Source organism: Hypanus sabinus (assembly GCF_030144855.1).
Source record: "Hypanus sabinus isolate sHypSab1 chromosome X1 unlocalized genomic scaffold, sHypSab1.hap1 SUPER_X1_unloc_3, whole genome shotgun sequence".
NCBI classification, from domain to species: Eukaryota; Metazoa; Chordata; class Chondrichthyes; order Myliobatiformes; family Dasyatidae; genus Hypanus; species Hypanus sabinus.
Genome location: NW_026778972.1, coordinates 224,628 through 246,317, shown reverse-complemented (window position 1 = coordinate 246,317; position 21,690 = coordinate 224,628). Strand labels below are relative to the sequence as shown.

Genomic DNA, 21,690 nt, shown 5'->3' with positions numbered 1-21,690 from the left:
ACTGCAGCTCACTGAATGTATTTCTTGTTTGTTTCCCACACCATTATCTGTAAACTCTAGAGTGGGGGGGAGTTCCCAACCTTCTTTATACCATGGAGCAATTTTTTTTTAACTTTTTTTATTTTTTATTGAACACAAACAAAAACAGAAACACTAAACATTTGCTAACAAAGCCGGGGAATCGCACATAAGCAGCAACAAACGTATAACTATCAACTTTAAATATACAAATAAACAAGAAAATCCACTCTAAATACTGTTGGTCAAAAGGAACTACAGTCAGCTCTCCTTATCCACGGATTCCGCATCCGCGAATTCAACCAACCGCGAATCACGAAAACCCGGAAGCGCTCTTCCGGCACTTGTTGTTCGAGCATGTACAGACTTTTTTCCTTGTCGTTATTCCCTAAACAATGCAGTATATCAACCATTTTACACAGCATTTACATTGTATTAGATATTATAAGTAATCTAGAGATGATTTAAAGTGTACAAGAGGATGTGCGTGGGTTATCATGTATCGGAATCGAAAGAAATGGGAAGTTCTCTGACTCGAGTCAGTCGGAACAGTTACACCCGGTATTATTTAGCGTCAGTTAGCCAAACGTTTGTCTTAGTATATAGTATATATTTTACCTTTCTATGCATATAAAACACTTAAGAACCTATGTTTTAGCGCCGGGCTCGGGAACGGAAGTTCTCAGGACAGATCGCTCCCTAGTGCACTCTCCACCGTGCCAGGTTGATGTGGAGGATCTAAAACCCAAAACCTAATAATTAAACCACTGCGTTGCTTAGTAATAATTTTAGCTTTCATCAAGGCAGGGCCTTTCTCACTTTATCCTTTAAAATTTTTCCGATCGTTGACCGACTGTAGCCTAACGCTTTTCCAATGACCGACGGCGTTTCACCTCTTTCCAGTCGCTTTATTATTTCCACTTAATTTTCTATCATGATCATTTTCGTGAACAGAAACACTGCGGATTCAGAGCTCTGACGCCGGGTCCTAATGTCCACCGCACTGAGACAGGTTAAATAAGGTCTGGGGTTCCGCTGGGTCCTAATGTCCACCGGATTGAGACAGGTTGAATAAGGGCCTTGAGCATCCGTGAATTTTGGTATCCGCGAGGGGTCCCGGAACCAATCCCCCGTGGATAAGGAGGGCTGACTGTATATCTAAAAGGAGTCACAAAACAGAAATATTTACAGAGATAACCCAAAACGTTGACAGATTTGTACAACGCTTTCTGATTATGGGAAGTTTTCAGAGTATTAGCATACAGTTTGAAGTCTGACACAAAAAATATAAACGAAGGTTTCTCATTGCTGTATTTGCATTGATGGATATAAAATTTGCTGTAAATTAACAAAAGATTTATGATAAATGATCCCTATGAGATTTGGTATTATTAGTAAACCTTTAGTTTATTAGTAAATGTTTGTTTTATAAAGATTGGTTTGATGATAATATTTTGTTAGTTAAACAGTGATTTAATTCGAGCGGTACTTTATTGAATTTTTATCCACCTTTGAATTTCCTGTCACTCCAAAAGAATTTGCTTTTGTTATGTATGCAGTTCCCTCTGATGTAATTATGTTGTTTAGAAATACATCATCTTCGGTAGTTGAATTACCCAACTTGGATCCATCCAGTACAGCTGTAGGAAAGATTTGTTTTCCTCCGTCTTTTAAAAAAAAATATAATAAAGGTATTAGAAGTTTGTTTCAAAAAGACATTACTTCTATTCCTACGGCTGTTAGTTTTTGGAATAACCGTGGAGCAATATCATCGATCAAGGTGCCAATAGACCCCAGACTGGAGAATGTGAAAATCCCGATAGATGAGCAGTGCCTGAGATACTCGAACCACCCCATCTGGCACCAAGTGTCATACCAAGGTCAAAGTCACTTTCTTCCCTATTCTGAAAGTTGGTCTGAACAACAACTGAACCTCTTGGCCATGTCTGTGTGCTTTTATGCACCAAGATACTGCCATCTAATCAATTGCTGAATAGTTATTAGCATTAATGTATAGGTGTACTGCATATAACAGAGTCTTGAGCTACTGGTAATTCTCACTTTTTCCATTTCTGCCTCCCACCTCTTGTCCTCAGTTGGCCATCACCTCCCCCGGTGCCTTCCCTTCCTCCCACGGACCACACTCCTCTCCCAACAGATTCCTCCTTCAGCCTTCTACCTTTTCCACCTATCGCCACCCAGCTTCTCACCTCATTCCCCTCCTACACCCACCCGATCATCTTCGAGTGTGTACTGCCTCCACTCCTAACTTGTCCAGGAAATACAGAAAAACTATGAATTTGTTGAAAGACACGATATCAACCCCCGCCCCACCACCCACCCAACCTCCCTGCACAAACAAGAAAAGGCAAAAAAAACTCCCCCTCCACCCCCCAATCCCCTCCCTCACACAAAAACTAACAGATCGTCCACGTGGAAACGTCAGATTAAAGATCAAATCCCAAACCCCCCCCCCCATCCCCTCCCTCACACAAAAACTAACAGATCGTTCACGTGGAAACGTCAGATTAAAGATCAAATCCCAAACCCCCCCCATCCCCTCCCTCACACAATAACTAACAGATCGTCCACACGGAAACGTCAGATTAAAGATCAAATCCCAACCCCCCCCATCCCCTCCCTCACACAATAACTAACAGATCGTCCACACGGAAACGTCAGATTAAAGATCAAATCCCAAACCCCCCCCCATCCCCTCCCTCACACAAAAACTAACAGATCGTCCACGTGGAAACATCAGATTAAAGATCAAATCCCAAACCCCCCCCCCCATCCCCTCCCTCACACAAAAACTAACAGATCGTCCACACAGAAACGTCAGATTAAAGATCAAATCCCAACCCCCCCATCCCCTCCCTCACACAAAAACTAACAGATCGTCCACACAGAAACGTCAGATTAAAGATCAAATCCCAAACCCCTCCCCATCCCCTCCCTCACACAAAAACTAACAGATCGTTCACACGGAAACATCAGATTAAAGATCAAATCCCAAACCCCCCCATCCCCTCCCTCACACAAAAACTAACAGATCGTCCACGTGGAAACGTCAGATTAAAGATCAAATCCCAAACCCCCCCCCATCCCCTCCCTCACACAAAAACTAACAGATCGTCCACACGGAAACGTCAGATTAAAGATCAAATCCCAAACCCCCCCCCCATCCCCTCCCTCACACAAAAACTAACAGATCGTCCACACGGAAACGTCAGATTAAGCATCAAACCCCAATCCCTATCCACACACAAAAACTAACAGATCGTCCAAAGAATAAACATCATAACCCCCCCCATCCCCTCCCTCACACAAAAACCAGCAGATCGTTCACACAGACACATCAGATTAAACATCAAATCCCAAACCCCCCCCCATCCCCTCCCTCACACAAAAACTAACAGATCGTCCACACGGAAATGTCAGATTGAACATCAAACCCCAAACCCCCCCCATCCCCTCCCTCACTCAAAAACTAACAGATCGTCCACACAGAAACGTCAGATTAAAGATCAAATCCCAAACCCCCCAATCCCCTCCCTCACACAAAAACTAACAGATCGTCCACACGGAAACGTCAGATTAAAGATCAAATCCCAACCCCCTCCCCATCCCCTCCCTCACACAAAAACTAACAGATCGTCCACACGGAAACGTCAGATTGAACATCAAACCCATCCCCTCCCTCACACAAAAACTAACAGATCGTCCACACAGAAACGTCAGATTAAAGATCAAATCCCAACCCCCCCCCATCCCCTCCCTCACACAAAAACTAACAGATCGTTCACGTGGAAACATCAGATTAAAGATCAAATCCCAAACCCCCCCCCCATCCCCTCCCTCACACAAAAACTAACAGATCGTCCACACGGAAACGTCAGATTGAACATCAAACCCCTCCCTCACACAAAAACCGTAGTAGAAGTGATTTGACATTTAATTTATTCTCTTTTGTTAATGTGTTGGTCAGTTGCTAGGATATAATTTTGCTGCTAACAGATTTTACTGCCCCACCCTGGTGGTTTTTCCATTCATGGGAGTTATATGATTTTTCCATCTGTGTTCCAGCAAGTTGGGCACACTGTCAAATGTCCACCCTTTTGTTGTATCACAGCATGAACACTGACCATATCCCTGCTCAACTGTACCCCTGTTCCCTCTCCTCTTCCGGAGCAGACTCGATAGGCTGAATGGCCTAATTCTGCTGTTCGCAGTCTGTGCAAAGGTCTCGGGCACCTGTATGTAGCTGGGGCGCCTAGGACTTCTGCACGCAGTGCTGTGTTTGTCAATGTGGAGCAGAGAGCGTGCTTTTAAATCCAGTGGGAGCAAAGGGATGTTGGGAATTTTGCGTGTGGAATACCGCTGTAGGGGTGTGGGGACAGGTGGCAGAGAAGGTCTGTCGGGCAAGGTCATTTGATTGCAAACAATTGGTTTATCGATCATTACAGAATGTCCCTCTGGTCTTCTCACTGCCTTCCCTCTCCCTTCCCCTTTTCCCAACCATGATTCCCCTCTTCCCACTCTCAGTCCACAATAGAGACCCAGATCAGAATCAGGTTTATCATCACTCACATATGTCATGAGATTTGTTTTATTTCATGTGGCTTCAGTGCTGTGCAAAAGTTCTAAGCTTTATTTATATATACACACACTCACACACTACACACCTTGTGTGTTGTAAGATCTGTTGTTCTCAATGTTAGAAACTGTCTGATTCCTAGTCCAAACTTTTTGACTGAATAGATGCCGAATGGTTAATGTCAGGAGAAGGTCAGGTTTTTATGAGATCCTGTCTGTCACCATTGTCCATCGTAAATGCTGGTCTGCTGCAGTATTTCTGGCTGTTCTTAAACAGTTTGATCCCTGCAATTTCTTTTTCATTCCCTTTCATGTCACTTGTGTGTAAATTTCTTTCTTTGCACAGACTGATCCAGGTTGATCTCGTTTTCTTACACGATAAATGAAGGTCAGGTTTTGATAGATTTTTTTTAAAGCAACCCGTCCCTCACCTCCCCAGCTCTGATCCCCGGATGACGGAATTGCTGGCTTTGTGGACGATACGAAGGCAGGTGGTGGGGGCCTGTCGTGTTGAGGAAGTATGCAGTGTGCAGGAGGGCTTGGACGGACTAGGAGAAGTGACAGACGGAATGCAGTGTCTGGAAGTGTACAAGGAGTAAAGGCATGGGCCGTTTTCAAAACGGAGAAAATTTTAAAAACCCGATGTACAGAGGGACTTGGGAGTCCTCGTGCAGGATTCCCTAAAGGTTAAGCTGCTGGATAAGTCAGCGGGGAGGAAGGCAAATGTGATGTTGGCATTCATCTCGAGAGGACTAGAATACAAGAGCAAGGATGTGATGCTGGGGCTTTATAGGACACTGATGAGGCCTCACCTTGATTACTGTGAGCAGCTTTGGGAGTCCTTACCTGAGCAAGGATGTGCTGACATTGGAGAGGAGGTTCTCGAGGATGATCCCAGGGATGAAAGGGTTAATGTGTGAGGAGCGTTGGAATGCTCCGGGCCTGTACTCGCTGGAGTTCAGACGGGAGGATCTCACTGAAACACATCAGATATTGAAAGGCCGAGATAGAGTGAACATGGTGGCCACAGCCTCAGAATAGAAGGGCCTCCCTTTAGAACAGAGATGAGAAGGAATTTCTTTCGGCTGAGGTTGATGAATCTGTGGAATTCGTTTCACACAGAATCACGGTCTTTGACCTTGATTGTTCTTGGCATATTTTTCCACAGAAGTAATTTGCCACTGCTGCCCGCTGGGTGTCGGGGTGGAGATACGTCTCTACCAAAGGAGGTGTAAGGCGCTCCTTCCCTCCTCTCGCCTGCAGGTCACCCTCGGGGCAAGGTGTAGCACCTGCTCAGCCCCCTGATCAGGGTCACGCGAAGCCACGGGAGCAGGTGGTGGACGGTCGTATGAGCAGCCGGTGCAGATCACAAGTCCTGGTTATGCGACCACTGACACTAGGCAGACAATGGCTGGGGTCACCCATCTTGTAAATAGCAAGGGTATCAAAAGATACAAGGAGGAGGCAGGGGAAAGGGGTTGAAGGGGGTAATACGTTTTGAGGAGAGATTGAGTCGACTGGGACGGGAATTCAGAAGAATTGAGAAGAGATCTTACAGAAACATATACAATTATGAAAGGGGTAGATAAGATAGAGGCAGGAAAGTTGTTTCCACGGGTAAGTGAGACTAGAACTGGGGGACACACTGAAGATTCGGGTGAGTAGATTTAGGACGGAGATGAGGAGGAACTGCTTTTCCCAGAGAGTAGTGAATCTGGAATTCTCTGCGCAATGAAGCAGTGGAGGCTGCCCCAGTAAATATATTAAAGACAAGGTTGATAGATTTTTGCAGAGTTGGGAAATTAAGGGTTATGGGAGAAAAGGCAGTTAGGTGGAGATGAGTCCATGGCCAAATCAGCAATGAACTCACTGAATGGCGGAGCAGGCTCGATGGGCCGAATGGTCTACTCCTGCTCCTGTTTATTATGTTCTTATCAGCTTGGATGGTATGTTGGAGGAGACTTGAATTTGAATTTATTTTGTGTTTATTTAAATCTTGCATCCATCCCACAACGTGAGGGAGCAACAATCTTTGTGTTGACTCTGTCGCAGTGTACAGACATGTGAATTTAAAAGTCTAGTGGCTTGTAGAAAGAAGCTGTCCCGTACCCCGTTGGTCCTGGTTTTAATGCTGCAGTGCCGTTTGCCAGATGGAAGCAGCTGAAACAGTGTATGGTTGGGGGGGGGGGGGGGGGGGTGACTGGTGTCCCCGATGATCTCCCAGGCCTTCTTCCTGCCCCTGCTGCTGTAAATGGAGGGAAGTTCATGACCACAGATGCGCTGGGCTGTCCACGCCACTCTCCGCAGTGGCCAGCGATCAAAGTTGGTGCAGTTCCCGTATCAGGTGGTGATGCAGCCAGTCAGGATGCTCTCAATGGGGCCCCTGCAGAAAGTCTGGAGGATTTGGGGGGCCCGTGTCGAACCCCTTCAGTCGCCTGAGGGGGAAGAGACGCTGTTGTGCTTTGTTTTTGCCACCCAGCCGGTGTGTACGGTCCAGGTGAGATCTCCGGTGGTGTGAGTACTGAGGAACTTGAAACTACTCACCCTCCTGACTGCTCTCCCAAATGGCCCGATCCTGTTCCTACGTCCTGTCGTCTTGCATCTTAAAGGTTTTCCCCCCCTCTTTTTTTTTAAATGAAGGAGATCTTAGACTCTGTGGCTGAATACATTTTGTTTCTCTCTTTTGATGCTCAGTCTGGACACCATGAACGAAGAGTCACTGGCTGGCACCTCTTCGCTGTACTCCAGCACCTTTGCCCAAGTCATCTTTGTCAACATAGAAAAGCAGTACACAACAGACGTTGCTGTGAAATGCAATTACATCCTGACCCCCAGGATCACGCCCCATAAGAACGACTGGATTGGAATTTTCAAGGTAAGAATCCTCCCCCCTCAATACAAAACAGTAATCGGTTTATCAGTTTAGAGATACAGCACGGGATAGGCCCTTCGAGCAGCCCCCACCGATTATAAACCCAGCCTAAACACAGGACAATTTACAATGACCAATTAAGCTCTCAACGCAAGCAACCTGCTGGAGGGACGGCAGCATCCGCGGAAAGGAGTAAAGCTGGTGATGCTTTGGGCCGAGAGTCGTCTTCAGGACTGAGAAGGAAGGGGGACGATGCCTGAATAAAGTGGTGGGGGGGAGGGGAGAGGCTAACTGGGAGGTGCTGGGTGAAGCCAGGTGGGTGGGAAAAGGTCAAGGGGGTTGGAGAAGGATGTCTGACTGGAGTTGGAGAGTGGACCGTTGGAGAAAGGGAAGGCAGGTGAGAAGAGGTGAAAGGTCAGAGCTGGGGGGGGGGGGAATTTTGTTCACCGGAAGAAGAATTCCATATTCATACCATCAGGTTGGAGGCTATCCAGACAGAGAATATGTGAGTTGGGGCTCCTCCACTCTGAGGGTGGCCTCCTCTTGGCAGGAGAGGAGGCTGTGGATGGATATGCAGGAATGAGAGTTAATTTATTAACCTACACGTCTTTGTTCTGTGTGAGGGATCTGGAGCACCACGTGCACACAGGAAGACAGTACAAACTTGATGACTGAGGATACCGGATTTTAACACCAAACCCCGATGCCCCGAGCTGTAATAGCCTCACGCTAACCCAGGCATGGGCAAACTACGGCCCGCGGGCCATACGCGACCCGTTAAGCTTTTTAATCCGGCCCGCAGAACTTGATGAAATTATATTAATAAACCTTGTTAACGTTTTTTCCCTGCAATTCTGGCGCTTTCCCAATAGATGACGCAGTCTATATGCATTGACCTTTGTTGAGGTGCAGCGTATTACTCCACATTTGCGCTTTACTTTGTGACCTTGTGGCGACCCATTTCCTGGCACATCCGAAACGGCTCACAATTAGCCAGCGTTCCGGCTAAGGGAGATAGCCTGCGGGGATTTGCGAGCACAGAGCTTTGGAGCCTCTGCGCCACGGGGGGCAGGTTGAGGGATACTTAAAAGTGAGGCTGGGGATTTCGAATAAAGTTTTTTTCCTTCGACTGCAGTTACCGACTGCGTGTCGTAATTTTAGCGCTGCGTGTAGCACAACGCTACAACCTCTCACGCCTTCTGTAAAGATGAGTGGAGCTAAGAAAAGAAAAGTGGATAGAGAATGTCGGGTGTTTAATAAGGAGTGGACAACTAAATATCTTTTTACCGAACACAAATCAACTGTTGTATGCCTGATATGCCAAGAGACTGTGGCGGTTTTTAAAGAACATAATATCAGCCGTCACTATGCCACAAAACATGCCAACTATGCTAGCGACCAGTCAACGAAAGAACGGGAAGCTAATGCTCAGAGGTTGGCAGCTAATTTACAGGCTCAACAAAATTTTTTTTCACCGTCAAACTGCCATTCATGACTCAAGTACCAAGGCGAGTTTTATGCTGTCATTCAAATTAGCAAAGGCCAGCAAGCCTCTGTCTGAAGGCGAGTTTTTAAAAGAATGTATGGTGGAGACAGCAGGTGTATGGTGGAGACAGCAGGTGTATTGTGTCCGGAGAGCAAAGACAAATTTGAAAAAATCAGTTTATCACGCAGGACAGTGACTTGCCGTGTGGAACTGATAGATGAAGATATAACCAGCGACTTAAATAAAAAGGCAGAGTCGTTCACGTTATATTCATTAGCACTGGATGAAAGCAACGATGTAAAAGACACTGCTCAGCTCCTCATTTTTATCCGAGGAATTAACAATACTTTTGAAATAACGGAGTTTTTGACAATGGAGTCTCTGAAAGGAAAAACACGGGGAGAGGACTTGTATGACCGGGTGTCTGCTGTCATCGAAAATATGAAGCTCCCTTGGAGTAAACTTATCAACGTCACCACAGATGGATCTCCTAATTTGACGGGGAAAAATATCGGCCTGCTGAGAATACAGAAAGTGAAAGATAAAAATCCTGACCAGGATGTTATTTTCCTTCACTGCATCAATCACCAGGAATCTCTATGTAAATCGGTATTACAGCTGAATCATGTTGTGAATCCTGTCGTAAAACTTGTCAACTTTATACGTGCAAGGGGACTTCAGCACCGTCAGTTCATCACGTTCCTGGATCACCAGGACCTACTTTATCACTCCCGTGTCCGCTGGTTAAGTTTGGACAAAGTGTTTCAACGAGTATGGGAGCTCAAAGAGGAGACCGGTGCATTTTTGGAGTTACTGAGGAAGGCCGGCGAATTTCCTGAGCTGAGCAACAAGAGCTGGCTTTGTGACTTTGCGTTTGCTGTGGATATATTTTCACACATGAATGAACTGAAACTGAAACTACAGGGGAAGGATCAGTTTGTGCATGACATGTACACAAACGTAAAAGCCTTTAAATCCAAGCTGGCTTTTTTCTCCAGGCAAATTTCGAATAAGTTATTCACTAATTTTCCCACACTAGCCACGCTGGAAGAGGCCGGCGCAAATGTGAAAAAATACAGCGAGTCACTGGATGCGCCGCACAGAGAATTCTGCCGTCGCTTTTCTGATTTTGAAAAAATTGACAAGTCACTTCAGTTGGTGGCCTGTCCCCTGTCACAAGATCCTGAAACAGCACCAGAGGAGCTACAGCTGGAACTGATCGACCTTCAGTCTGACCCCGTCTTGAAAGAGAAGTTCAACTCTCTTAAACTGAATGACCTTTATGCTTCACTTGGTAAAGAGGTGTTTCCAAACCTCCGGAGGACGGCACAGAAAATGCTGGCGTTGTTCGGCTCGACCTATTTGTGTGAACAGGCGTTCAGCGTCATGAACATCAACAAAGCCAGCCACAGATCCAAGTTAACTGACCAACACCTCAGATCCATCCTGAGAATCACCACAACAAAACTAAATCCAGACTTTGATGCGCTGGCTAAAAAGGGAGACCAACAACACTGTTCCCACTGAAATTAAAAATAAGTTTCTTCGTTGTGTTATGTAAAAAATGCATTTTAAAATATTTTTTTTCAATAAGCCTTACATGTTACATGTCATTTCTGTTAAGTGATGGACATGAGTAGTGCGCAGGTGCACGTACGTTCTCAAAATAAAAAATGCGCTCCAGATCAAATAACGCGCTCCGCATACTGGTGCACTGTCACTGTTCTGTCTTTGTGCTGGTCGTTGTTGAGTTTTGGCACGGGACAATTGAATAAGAAGGAGCAGGACAAGTAGACCTGCATCTCCTACCGTTTTTGAAATAAAGACAGTCGGGAGGAGAGTGATGATGATAATATCTTGAAGGATAACAGAATTTTCAGTGCTTTAAAATAATAACTGTTACTATTAAAAAAAGCTGTATTTTATTCATTTAATTTTCAGTGTTTTAAAAGTCATTTCAATAAATAGCTAAATACCATGGGACTTCAAAGACAATTATTTTGTTGTAATGCATTTGTTCATTTTCAATTGAAATTAAAGCACATGTTTTCTACATATCCCATATTTTATTTTCTCTTATGAGGTGTATTACCAAAACACTCCGTCCATCTGCTCCGGCCCCCCTGTCAAATTTTAGAATCCTTTGTGGCCCTCAAGTCAAAAAGTTTGCCCACTCCTGCGCTAACCACTAGGGTACCGTGGAGTCCCACCCCTTACTATTGTCACATGTACTGAGGTACGTGTGGGTGGTGGGGTGAAGATATGTCTCTACCAAAGGAGGTGTAAAGTGCTCCTTCTCTCCACTAGCCTGCAGGTCACCCTTGGGCAGGGTGTAGCCCCTGCTTGGCCCCCGATCAGGATCATGTGAAACCATGGGAGCAGGTGGTGGACAGTCGTATGAGCAGCTGGTGCAGATCACAAATCCTGGTGATGTGACCACTGACACCAGGCAGACAATCTCTGAAGAGTATTGATAATGGCTGGGGTCACCCGTCTTGTAAGGACACTGCCCAGAAGAAGACAATGGCAAACCACTTCTGTAGAAAGATTTGCCAAGAACAATCATGGTCATGGAAAGACTGTGATCACCCACATCATACGACACAGCACATAATGATGATGTCACATGACATGGCGCATAATGACGATGTCATGTGACGCGGCACATGATGAATGAACTGAGAGACGGTGAAAATCTTTGCTCCCGTGTGCCCTCCGTAGAGATGATTTCATTCCAACATGACATTGAAGGAAGACAAAAATGGAATGCAGAGAATATTACAGTTACACAGAAAGTGCAAGGCCAGCGGATAATAAAGTGACAGTTACAATGGGGTATATTGTGAGTTTAAGAGTCTACGTTATCCTGTTAAGGGATTGTTCAGTAGTCCCATAACAGCACATTAGAAACTGACCTGGAACCTGGTGGCATTTTTTCCATTTGTCTGATGGGAAGGGAGACGATGAAATAATCTAGATTTACTTGAGTTTCTTTTTACAAATGCTGCTTATCTACAGTACAATTCAAAAGTCTTGAGCACATATATGGAACTAGGGTGACTTAAGACTTTTGCACACAACGTGGAGCGGAGAGCGAATTTGTAAACTGACGGGAGCAAAGGATGTTGGGAATGGCAAGCGTGGAGTGCCGTGGGAGGGGTGTGGGACAGGAGGCAGAGAAGGAGTGCCGGGGGTGTGTGGGGATGCAGGAACACCCAGTCCTGAGACACCAGGCAAGGTCATCTGATTCCAAACAATCGTTTTTTTGATCATTACAAAATGTCTCTCTGGTGCTTCCTGCTCCCCCCCCCCCTCCCTTTTCTCAACCACGATTCCCCTCTTCCTACTCTCAGTCCACATTAGAGACCCAGATCAGAATCAGGTTTATTATCACTCACATCTGTCGTGAAATTTTATTTTCATGGCAGCAGTACAGAATTGAGAGCTACAGAGCAGGAGTTTGGAGATTTGTTATGTTAACAAATACACTCAAAAACATCCGTGGAGATCATTCTGACAGGTTACATCACTGTCTGGTATGGGGGGAGGGGGGCTACTGCACACGACCGAAAGAAGCTGCAGGGGGTTGTAAATTTAGTCGGCTCCATCTTGGGTACTAGCCTACAAAGTACCCAGGACATCTTCAAGGAGCGGTGTCTCAGAAAGGCGGCATCTGTTACTAAGGACCTCCAGCACCCTGGGCATGCCCTTTTCTCACTGTTACCACCAGGGAGGAGGTACAGGAGCCTGAAGACACACACTCAACGATTCAGGAACAGCTTCTTCCCCTCTGCCATCAGGGAGGAGGTACAGAAGCCTGAAGACACACACTCAGCGATTCAGTAACAGCTTCTTCCCCTCTGCCATCAGGGAGGAGGTGCAGGAGCCTGAAGACACACACTCAACGATTCAGGAACAGCTTCTTCCCCTCTGCCATCAGGGAGGGGGTACAGGAGCCTGAAGATACACACTCAATGATTCAGGAACAGCTTTTTCCCCTCTGCCATCAGGGAGGAGGTACAGGAGCCTGAAGACACACACTCAACGATTCAGGAACAGATTCTTCCCCTCCGCCATCTGATTCCTAAATGGACTTTGAACCCGTGAACACAATCTTGTTTTTTTAATATATATATTTCTGTTTCTGCTCAATTTTTAATGTATTCAACATGCATATACTGTAATTGATTTACTTATTTTTTTACTTTTTTCCTTCTACATTATGTGTTGCATTGAACCGGCATTGCCAAGTTGACAAATCTCACGACACATGCCAGTGATGATAAACCTGATTCTGAGTAATACATTAGATTACTTCAGTACTGCATAAAAGTCTTGGCCACCCCATTATATACCTGAGACTTCTGCACAGTGCTCTTTATGTCTCGTATTTTTGTGAGCTGACTGCACAGCTCTTTGGCTTACAGCTGTTGTTCCGTTGCGCCACAGGTTGGATGGAGTACAGCTCGAGATTACCACACGTTTGTCTGGGCCCCTCTCCCAAAGGAGGCCGGTCAGGTGGAACGTCAGCAGCAAGTAACGTTCGAAGGTAAGGGGAGTTTGAGAGCTTCCTTTCTTTTTCAATCTTTTTTATTATTATTATTATTATCAGTATGATAAGATTAATACATAGTGGGATTACAAACACAAATTTAAACTGAACATGAAAGGATACACAAGCAATAGTTACAATACAGTTAAGTCTTCCCAAATCATGAATGATACAAATATCATATAAACAAAGCAAACTATGTATATCATATTATACGTTAAAAAAAAACAGAAAAGAGAAAAAGAAAAAAAATTAACCCTAAGAAAAACTAATCTAACAACCTAATAACTAATAAAGAGAAAAAAAAGAAGAAAAAAAATGAATAATGGGCTGTTTATAGTATCTATATATAAAAAAATACAAAATCATCAGTGTCGCCAACTCTGATCCTCTCAACATATGTATAATCAAAACCGGAAAAACAAATACATAATCATCAGTGTCATCAACTCCGATCCTCTCAACATAAATAAGATTAAAGCTGGAAAATCAAATAAGCCTGGAACAGGGTCAAATTACATCATATGAAAATATTGAATAAATGGTCTCCATATCTTTTCAAATTTAATAATTATCAAATACACCACTTCTAATTTTTTCTAAATTTAAACATAACATAGTTTGAGAAAAGCAATGAAATACAGTGGGAGGATTAATTTCCTTCCAATTCAGCAAAATAGATCTTCTAGCCATCAGAGTGAGAAATGCAATCATTCGACAGGCGGAAGAAGATAAATGCAGTAAGTCCATCATTGGTAAACCAAAAATTGCGGTAATAGGATGGGGTTGTAAATCGATGTTCAATACCGCAGAGATAATATCAAAAATATCTTTCCAATATTTTTTCAAAAGCGGACATGACCAAAACATATGAGTTAAAGACGTAGTTTCAAATTGACATCTATCACAAATAGGATTTATATAAGAATAAAAATGAGCTAATTTATCCTTGGACATATGGGCCCTATGTACAACCTTAAATTGTATTAATGAATTTTTGGCACATATAGAAGATGTATTAACTAATTGAAGAATTCTATCCCAATTCTCAATAGGAATAATAAGATTAAGCTCTCTTTCCCAATCATTTTTTGTCTTATAAAGGGGCTCTGAATGTATCTTCATAATTATATTATAAAGTTTTGATATAAGCCCTTTTTGAAAAGGGTTTAATTCAAACAAACTCTCCAAAATATCTGAAGACACAAAATTTGGAAACGTAGGAAGTACAGTACTTAAAAAAATGCCTAATCTGTAAATATCTAAAAAAATGAAATCTAGGCAAATTATATTTATTAGATAATTGCTCAAAAGACAAAAACAATTGTCCAAAAATAAATCAGAAAATCTTAGTAATCCCTTAGTTTTCCAAGCCGATTAAGCTTGCTCTATAATTGAAGGGTGGAAAAAGCAATTAGATACAATAGGAATATTTAATACGAATTAAGTCAACCCGAAAAATTTCCGAAATTGAAACCATATACGTCAAGTATGTTTAACTATCGGGTTGTCAATTCGTTTCGGCAATTTAGAAAGAGCAAAAGGGAGAGAAGTCCCTAAAATAGAACCCAGAGCATAACCTGGTACCGATTTAATTTCCAAACTCACCCAATGAGGGCCAAAAGATCCATCCCAGTCTTTCAACCAACATAACAAATATCTAATATTAACTGCCCAATAATAAAATCTGAAATTAGGTAATGCTAACCCACTTTCCTTCTTTGTCTTCTGTAAATATATTTTACCTAACCTGGGAATTTTATTCTGCCATATATATGAGGAAATTTTTGAATCAACATTAGTAAAAAAAGATTTCGGAATAAAAAATATATAAAAACTTAGGTAAAATAACCATCTTCATAGCATTAATCCTACCTATCAGAGATAAAGATAATGGTGACCACTTAGTAAACAAACCTTTAATCTGATCAATTAAGGGTAAAAAATTAAACCTAAATAATTCTTTATGGTTTTTTGTGATTTTAATCCCTAAATAAATAAGAGTCATTAACTAATTTAAAAGGTAAATTTCCATAAATTGGGACCTGTCTATTCAAAGGAAACAATTCACTCTTATTAAGATTTAACTTATACCCAGAAAACTCACTAAATTGAGCCAACAATGATAGAACTGCTGGAATAGATTTCTCAGGGTTAGAAATGAATAATAATAAATCATCTGCATACAAAAATAACTTATGAATATCTGTCCCACGATTAATACCCGAAATATCCTGTGATTCTCTGATGGCAATTGCCAAGGGTTCTAAAGCAATGTTAAATAGTAATGGGCTAAGAGGACAGCCTTGTCTAGTGCCCCGAAATAAACGAAAAAAGGGAGATCTTTGATTATTAGTAAACACTGAGGCTACTGGAGTGTGATAAATCAGTTTAATCCAGGAAATGAATGTCGGACTAAAATTAAACTTCTCCAACACATTAAATAAGTAAGGCCATTCAACTCTATCAGATGCTTTCTCCGCATCTAATAAAATAACACATTCTGAAGTGCTATGTGAAGGAATATAAACAATATTCAGTAATCTCCAACATTGAAAAGAATAGCGATTTTTAATAAAACCAGTTTGATCTTCCGAAATGATTTGGGGTAATACCTTCTCCAGCCTGGATGCCAGTAACTTGGAAAAGATCTTGGAATCTACATTCAATAAAGATATTGGTCTATAGGATGCACAGTCAGTAGGGTCTTTATCTTTCTTCAGTATTAAAGAAATGAAGCTCTATAAAAAGATTGTGGCAAATTCACCAATCTAATCGCTTCTTCAAAAACCCTGAATAACCAAGGAGAAAGAGTAGCGGAAAAACTTTTTAAAAATTCTACTGTATACCTATCTGGACCTGGTGCTTTCCCAGAATTCATTGAGGAAATAACCCCTTTGATTTCTGCGTCCGTAATAGGAGTTTCTAATATTGAAAGATCATCAGATGGTAATTTTGGAAAATTCAATTTCCCAAGAAAATCACACGTGGTATTACGATCCTGAGGGAATTCAGATTGATACAGGGAGGTATAAAAGTCTTGAAATGACTTATTTATCTCATCATGGTTAACTGTCAAATCCCCATTCTGCTGACAAATCTTAGTGATTTGACGTTTAACCAAAGCATTCTTCAGCTGACTAGCTAACAGTTTACCTGATTTATCACTATGTATATAAAAATCAGATCTAGTTTTCATTAATTGATATTCAATCGGAGATGTAAGTAATAAACTATGTTCCGTTTGAAGTTCAACCCTTTGTTTGTAAAGCTCCTTACTAGGAGTGATCGAATATTTCTTGTCAATCTCTTTAATTTTATCGACCAATAAAAGAGTTTCCTTCTTAATGCATTTTCTCAAACCAACGGAGTAAGAGATAATCTGTCCACGTATATACGCTTTAAAAGTGTCCCAAAGTGTTCGGCAAGAAATATCAGCCGTGGAATTAGTTGAAAAGAAGAAATCGATCTGTTCCTTCATAAATTTAATAAAGTCCGGATCTTGCAGTAAGGTAGAGTCAAATCGCCATTGTCTAACAATAGAGGCTGTATCCGTAAATTTAATAGAAAGTTTTAATGGAGCATGGTCAGAGATAGCTATAATATCATAATTACAACCGATTACTGATGGAATAAAACAAGAGTCAATAAAAAAAAATCAATTCTCGAATAAGAATGATAAACATGTGAGAAAAAAGGATCGTTAGGATGCTGAAATCTCCAAATATCAAAAACTCCATTATCAGTCAAAAAGGAGTTAATACAAGTGGCCGACTTATTGGGTAAAGTCTGAATAGATAAAGATTTATCCATCAAAGGATTTAAACAACAATTAAAGTCACCACCCATTATTAACTTATATTCATTTAGATTAGGTAAAGAACTAAATAAGGACTTAAAAAAATCAGGACAATCCCCATTTGGAGCATAAACATTAACCATAGCAACCTTTTTATTACAAAGTAAACCCGTAATTAACAAAAATCTGCCATTCGGATCCGAAAAGATATCGTGTTGAACAAATGCAATAGAGGAGTCAATAAAAATAGAAACTCCCTTTACTTTGGCATTCAAATTTGCATGATACTGTTGACCACGCCAAGACCTAAAAAAGCGATATTTGTCCTCCTTCCTCACATGAGTTTCTTGTACAAAAATGATATGAGCATTAAGTCTTTGGAATACTTTGAAAATCTTCTTTTGTTTTATCGGATGGTTTAAACCATTAGTATTCCAAGACACAAAATTAATGGTCTGAGCCATAATTCTAAAATCAACCCTTTGGTATAAAAAGGGTTAACCAAATTATAAACTCATGCACCCGGAAGAGGAACAAAAATAAAGAGCGGACCCGGAAGTGACGACATCGTAGACATATTTGAAGTTCAAAAACAGCCCAAATGAAAAAACTAAAACATACTGGTAAAACATGTAGGGTGTATTCAGTGTCCATGAGAGGTCGTGTAGGATGTGTTCTCTGTCCATGAGAGGTCGTGTAGGATGTGTTCTGTGTCCATGAGAGGTCGTGTAGGATGTGTTCTGTGACCGTGAGAGGTCGTGTAGGATGTGTTCTGTGACCATGAGAGGTCGTGTAGGATGTGTTCTGTGTCCATGAGAGGTTTTGTAGGATGTGTACTGTGTCCGTGAGAGGTCGTGTAGGATGTGTTCTGTGTCCATGAGAGGTCGTGTAGGATGTGTTCTGTGACCATCAGAGGTCGTGTAGGATGTATTCTGTGTCCTTGAGAGGTCGTGTAGGATGTGTTCTGTGACCATGAGAGGTCATGTAGGATATGTTCTGTGTCCATGAGAGGTTTTGTAGGATGTGTTCTGTGTCCATGAGAGGTCGTGTAGGATGTGTTCTGTGTCCATGAGATGTCGTGTAGGATGTGTTCTGTGTCCGTGAGAGGTCGTGTAGGATGTGTTCTGTGTCCATGAGAGGTCGTGTAGGATGTGTTCTGTGACCATGAGAGGTCGTGTAGGATGTGTTCTGTGACCATGAGAGGTCGTGTAGGATGTGTTCTGTGTCCGTGAGAGGTCGTGTAGGATGTGTTCTCTGTCCGTGAGAGGCCGTGTAGGATGTGTTCTGTGTCCATGAGAGGTCGTGTAGGAAGTTATCTCTGTCCATGAGAGGTCGTGGAGGATGTGTTCTGTGTCCGTGAGAGGTCGTGGACGATGTGTTCTGTGTCCATGAGAGGTCGTGGAGGAAGTTATCTCTGTCCATGAGAGGTCGTGTAGGATGTGTTCTGTGACCATGAGAGGTCGTGTAGGATGTGTTCTGTGACCATGAGAGGTCGTGTAGGATGTGTTCTGGGACTATGAGAGGTCGTGGAGGAAGTTATCTCTGTCCATGAGAGGTCGTGGACGATGTGTTCTGTGACCATGAGAGGTCGTGTAGGATATGTTCTGTGTCCATGAGAGGTCATGTAGGATGTGTACTGTGTCCATGACAGGTCGTGGAGGATGTGTTCTGTGTCCATGAGAGGTCGTGTAGGATGTGTTCTGTGTCCATGAGAGGTCGTGTAGGATGTGTTCTGTGTCCATGAGAGGTCGTGTAGGATGTGTTCTGTGTCCATGAGAGGTCGTGTAGGATGTGTTCTGTGTCCATGAGAGGTCGTGTAGGATGTGTTCTGTGTCCGTGAGAGGTCGTGTAGGATGTGTTCTGTGACCATGAGAGGTCGTGTAGGATGTGTTCTGTGTCCATGAGATGTCGTGTAGGATGTGTTCTGTGTCCGTGAGAGGTCGTGTAGGATGTGTTCTGTGTCCATGAGAGGTCATGTTGGATGTGTTCTGTGACCATGAGAGGTCGTGTAGGATGTGTTCTGTGACCGTGAGAGGTCATGTTGGATGTGTTCTGTGACCATGAGAGGTCGTGTAGGATGTGTTCTGTGTCCATGAGAGGTCATGTAGGATGTGTTCTGTGTCCATGACAGGTCGTGGAGGATGTGTTCTGTGTCCATGAGAGGTCGTGTAGGATGTGTTCTGTGTCCGTGAGAGGTCGTGGACGATGTGTTCTGTGTCCATGAGAGGTTTTGTAGGATGTGTTCTGTGTCCGTGAGAGGTCGTGTAGGATGTGTTCTGTGTCCCTGAGAGGTCGTGTAGGATGTGTTCTGTGTCCATTAGAGGTCGTGTAGGATGTGTTCTGTGTCCATGAGAGGTCGTGGAGGATGTGTTCTGTGTCCATGAGAGGTCGTGTAGGATGTGTTCTGTGTCCGTGAGAGGTCGTGGACGATGTGTTCTGTGTCCATGAGAGGTTTTGTAGGATGTGTTCTGTGTCCGTGAGAGGTCGTGTAGGATGTGTTCTGTGTCCCTGAGAGGTCGTGTAGGATGTGTTCTGTGTCCATTAGAGGTCGTGTAGGATGTGTTCTGTGTCCATGAGAGGTCGTGTAGGATGTGTTCTGTGACCATGAGAGGTCGTGTAGGATGTGTTCTGTGTCCATGAGAGGTCGTGTAGGATGTGTTCTGTGTCCATGAGAGGTCGTGTAGGATGTGTTCTGTGACCATGAGAGGTCGTGTAGGATGTGTTCTGTGTCCATGAGAGGTCGTGTAGGATGTGTTCTGTGACCATGAGAGGTCGTGTAGGATGTGTTCTGTGTCCATGAGAGGTTTTGTAGGATGTGTTCTCTGTCCGTGAGAGGTCGTGTAGGATGTGTTCTGTGTCCATGAGAGGTTTTGTAGGATGTGTTCTGTGTCCATGAGAGGTCTTGTAGGATGTGTTCTGTGACCGTGAGAGGTCGTGTAGGATGTGTTCTGTGTCCATGAGAGGTCGTGTAGGATGTGTTCTGTGTCCGTGAGAGGTCGTGTAGGATGTGTTCTCTGTCCGTGAGAGGTCGTGTAGGATGTGTTCTCTGTCCGTGAGAGGTCGTGTAGGATGTGTTCTGTGTCCATGACAGGTCGTGGAGGATGTGTTCTCTGTCCGTGAGAGGTCGTGTAGGATGTGTTCTGTGTCCATGAGATGTCGTGTAGGATGTGTTCTGTGACCATGAGAGGTCGTGGAGGATGTGTTCTCTGTCCCTGAGAGGTCGTGTAGGATGTGTTCTGTGTCCGTGAGAGGTCGTGTAGGATGTGTTCTGTGACCATGAGAGGTCGTGTAGGATGTGTTCTCTGTCCGTGAGAGGTCGTGTAGGATGTGTTCTGTGTCCGTGAGAGGTTTTGTAGGATGTGTTCTGTGTCCGTGAGAGGTCGTGTAGGATGTGTTCTGTGTCCATGAGAGGTCGTGTAGGATGTGTTCTGTGACCATGAGAGGTCGTGTAGGATGTGTTCTGTGTCCGTGAGAGGTCGTGTAGGATGTGTTCTGTCCGTGAGAGGTCGTGTAGGATGTGTTCTGTCCATGAGAGGTCGTGTAGGATGTGTTCTGTCCATGAGAGGTCGTGTAGGATGTGTTCTGTGTCCGTGAGAGGTCGTGTTGGATGTGTTCTGTGTCCATGAGAGGTCGTGGACCATGTGTTCTGTCCATGAGAGGTCGTGTAGGATGTGTTCTGTGTCCGTGAGAGGTCGTGTAGGATGTGTTCTGTGTCCGTGAGAGGTCGTGTAGGATGTGTTCTGTGTCCATGAGAGGTCGTGTAGGAGGTGTTCTGTGTCCGTGAGAGGTCGTGTAGGATGTGTTCTGTCCATGAGAGGTCGTGTAGGATGTGTTCTGTGTCCGTGAGAGGTCGTGTTGGATGTGTTCTGTGTCCATGAGAGGTCGTGGACGATGTGTTCTGTCCATGAGAGGTCGTGGACGATGTGTTCTGTCCATGAGAGGTCGTGGACGATGTGTTCTGTCCATGAGAGGTCGTGTTGGATGTGTTCTGTGTCCATGAGAGGTCGTGGACGATGTGTTCTGTCCATGAGAGGTCGTGTAGGATGTGTTCTGTCCATGAGAGGTCGTGTAGGATGTATTCTGTGTCCATGAGAGGTCATGTAGGATGTGTTCTGTGTCCATGAGAGGTCGTGTAGGATGTATTCTGTGTCCATGAGAGGTCATGTAGGATTTGTTCTGGGACTATATTGGAATATATTTTAATATATTACAGTACAATATAAGGTTTGTATTACAGTAAGAAATATTTATATAACCAAATGACCAATGAGAGTTGTAAAATTAGCCAGCTCCATCATGGCTTCTGGCCTCCGTAGTAGCCAAGACATCTTCAAGGAGCGGTGCCTCTGAAAGGTGGCGTCCATTAT

At 43.5% G+C, this 21,690-nt stretch overlaps 1 protein-coding gene across 3 annotated transcripts in view; it reads left to right on the top strand.

Moving 5' to 3' along the window:
* LOC132385643 (tax1-binding protein 1 homolog B-like) overlaps nucleotides 1-21,690 on the top strand; it is a 132,617-nt gene that overhangs the window by 6,168 nt on the left and 104,759 nt on the right. For all 3 annotated transcript variants that reach the window (XM_059957830.1, XM_059957829.1, XM_059957828.1), the window contains exons 3-4: nucleotides 7,309-7,489; nucleotides 13,422-13,521. In XM_059957830.1, coding sequence (XP_059813813.1) covers nucleotides 7,309-7,489; nucleotides 13,422-13,521 — 281 coding nt within the window. The remainder of the gene's footprint in view (nucleotides 1-7,308; nucleotides 7,490-13,421; nucleotides 13,522-21,690) is intronic.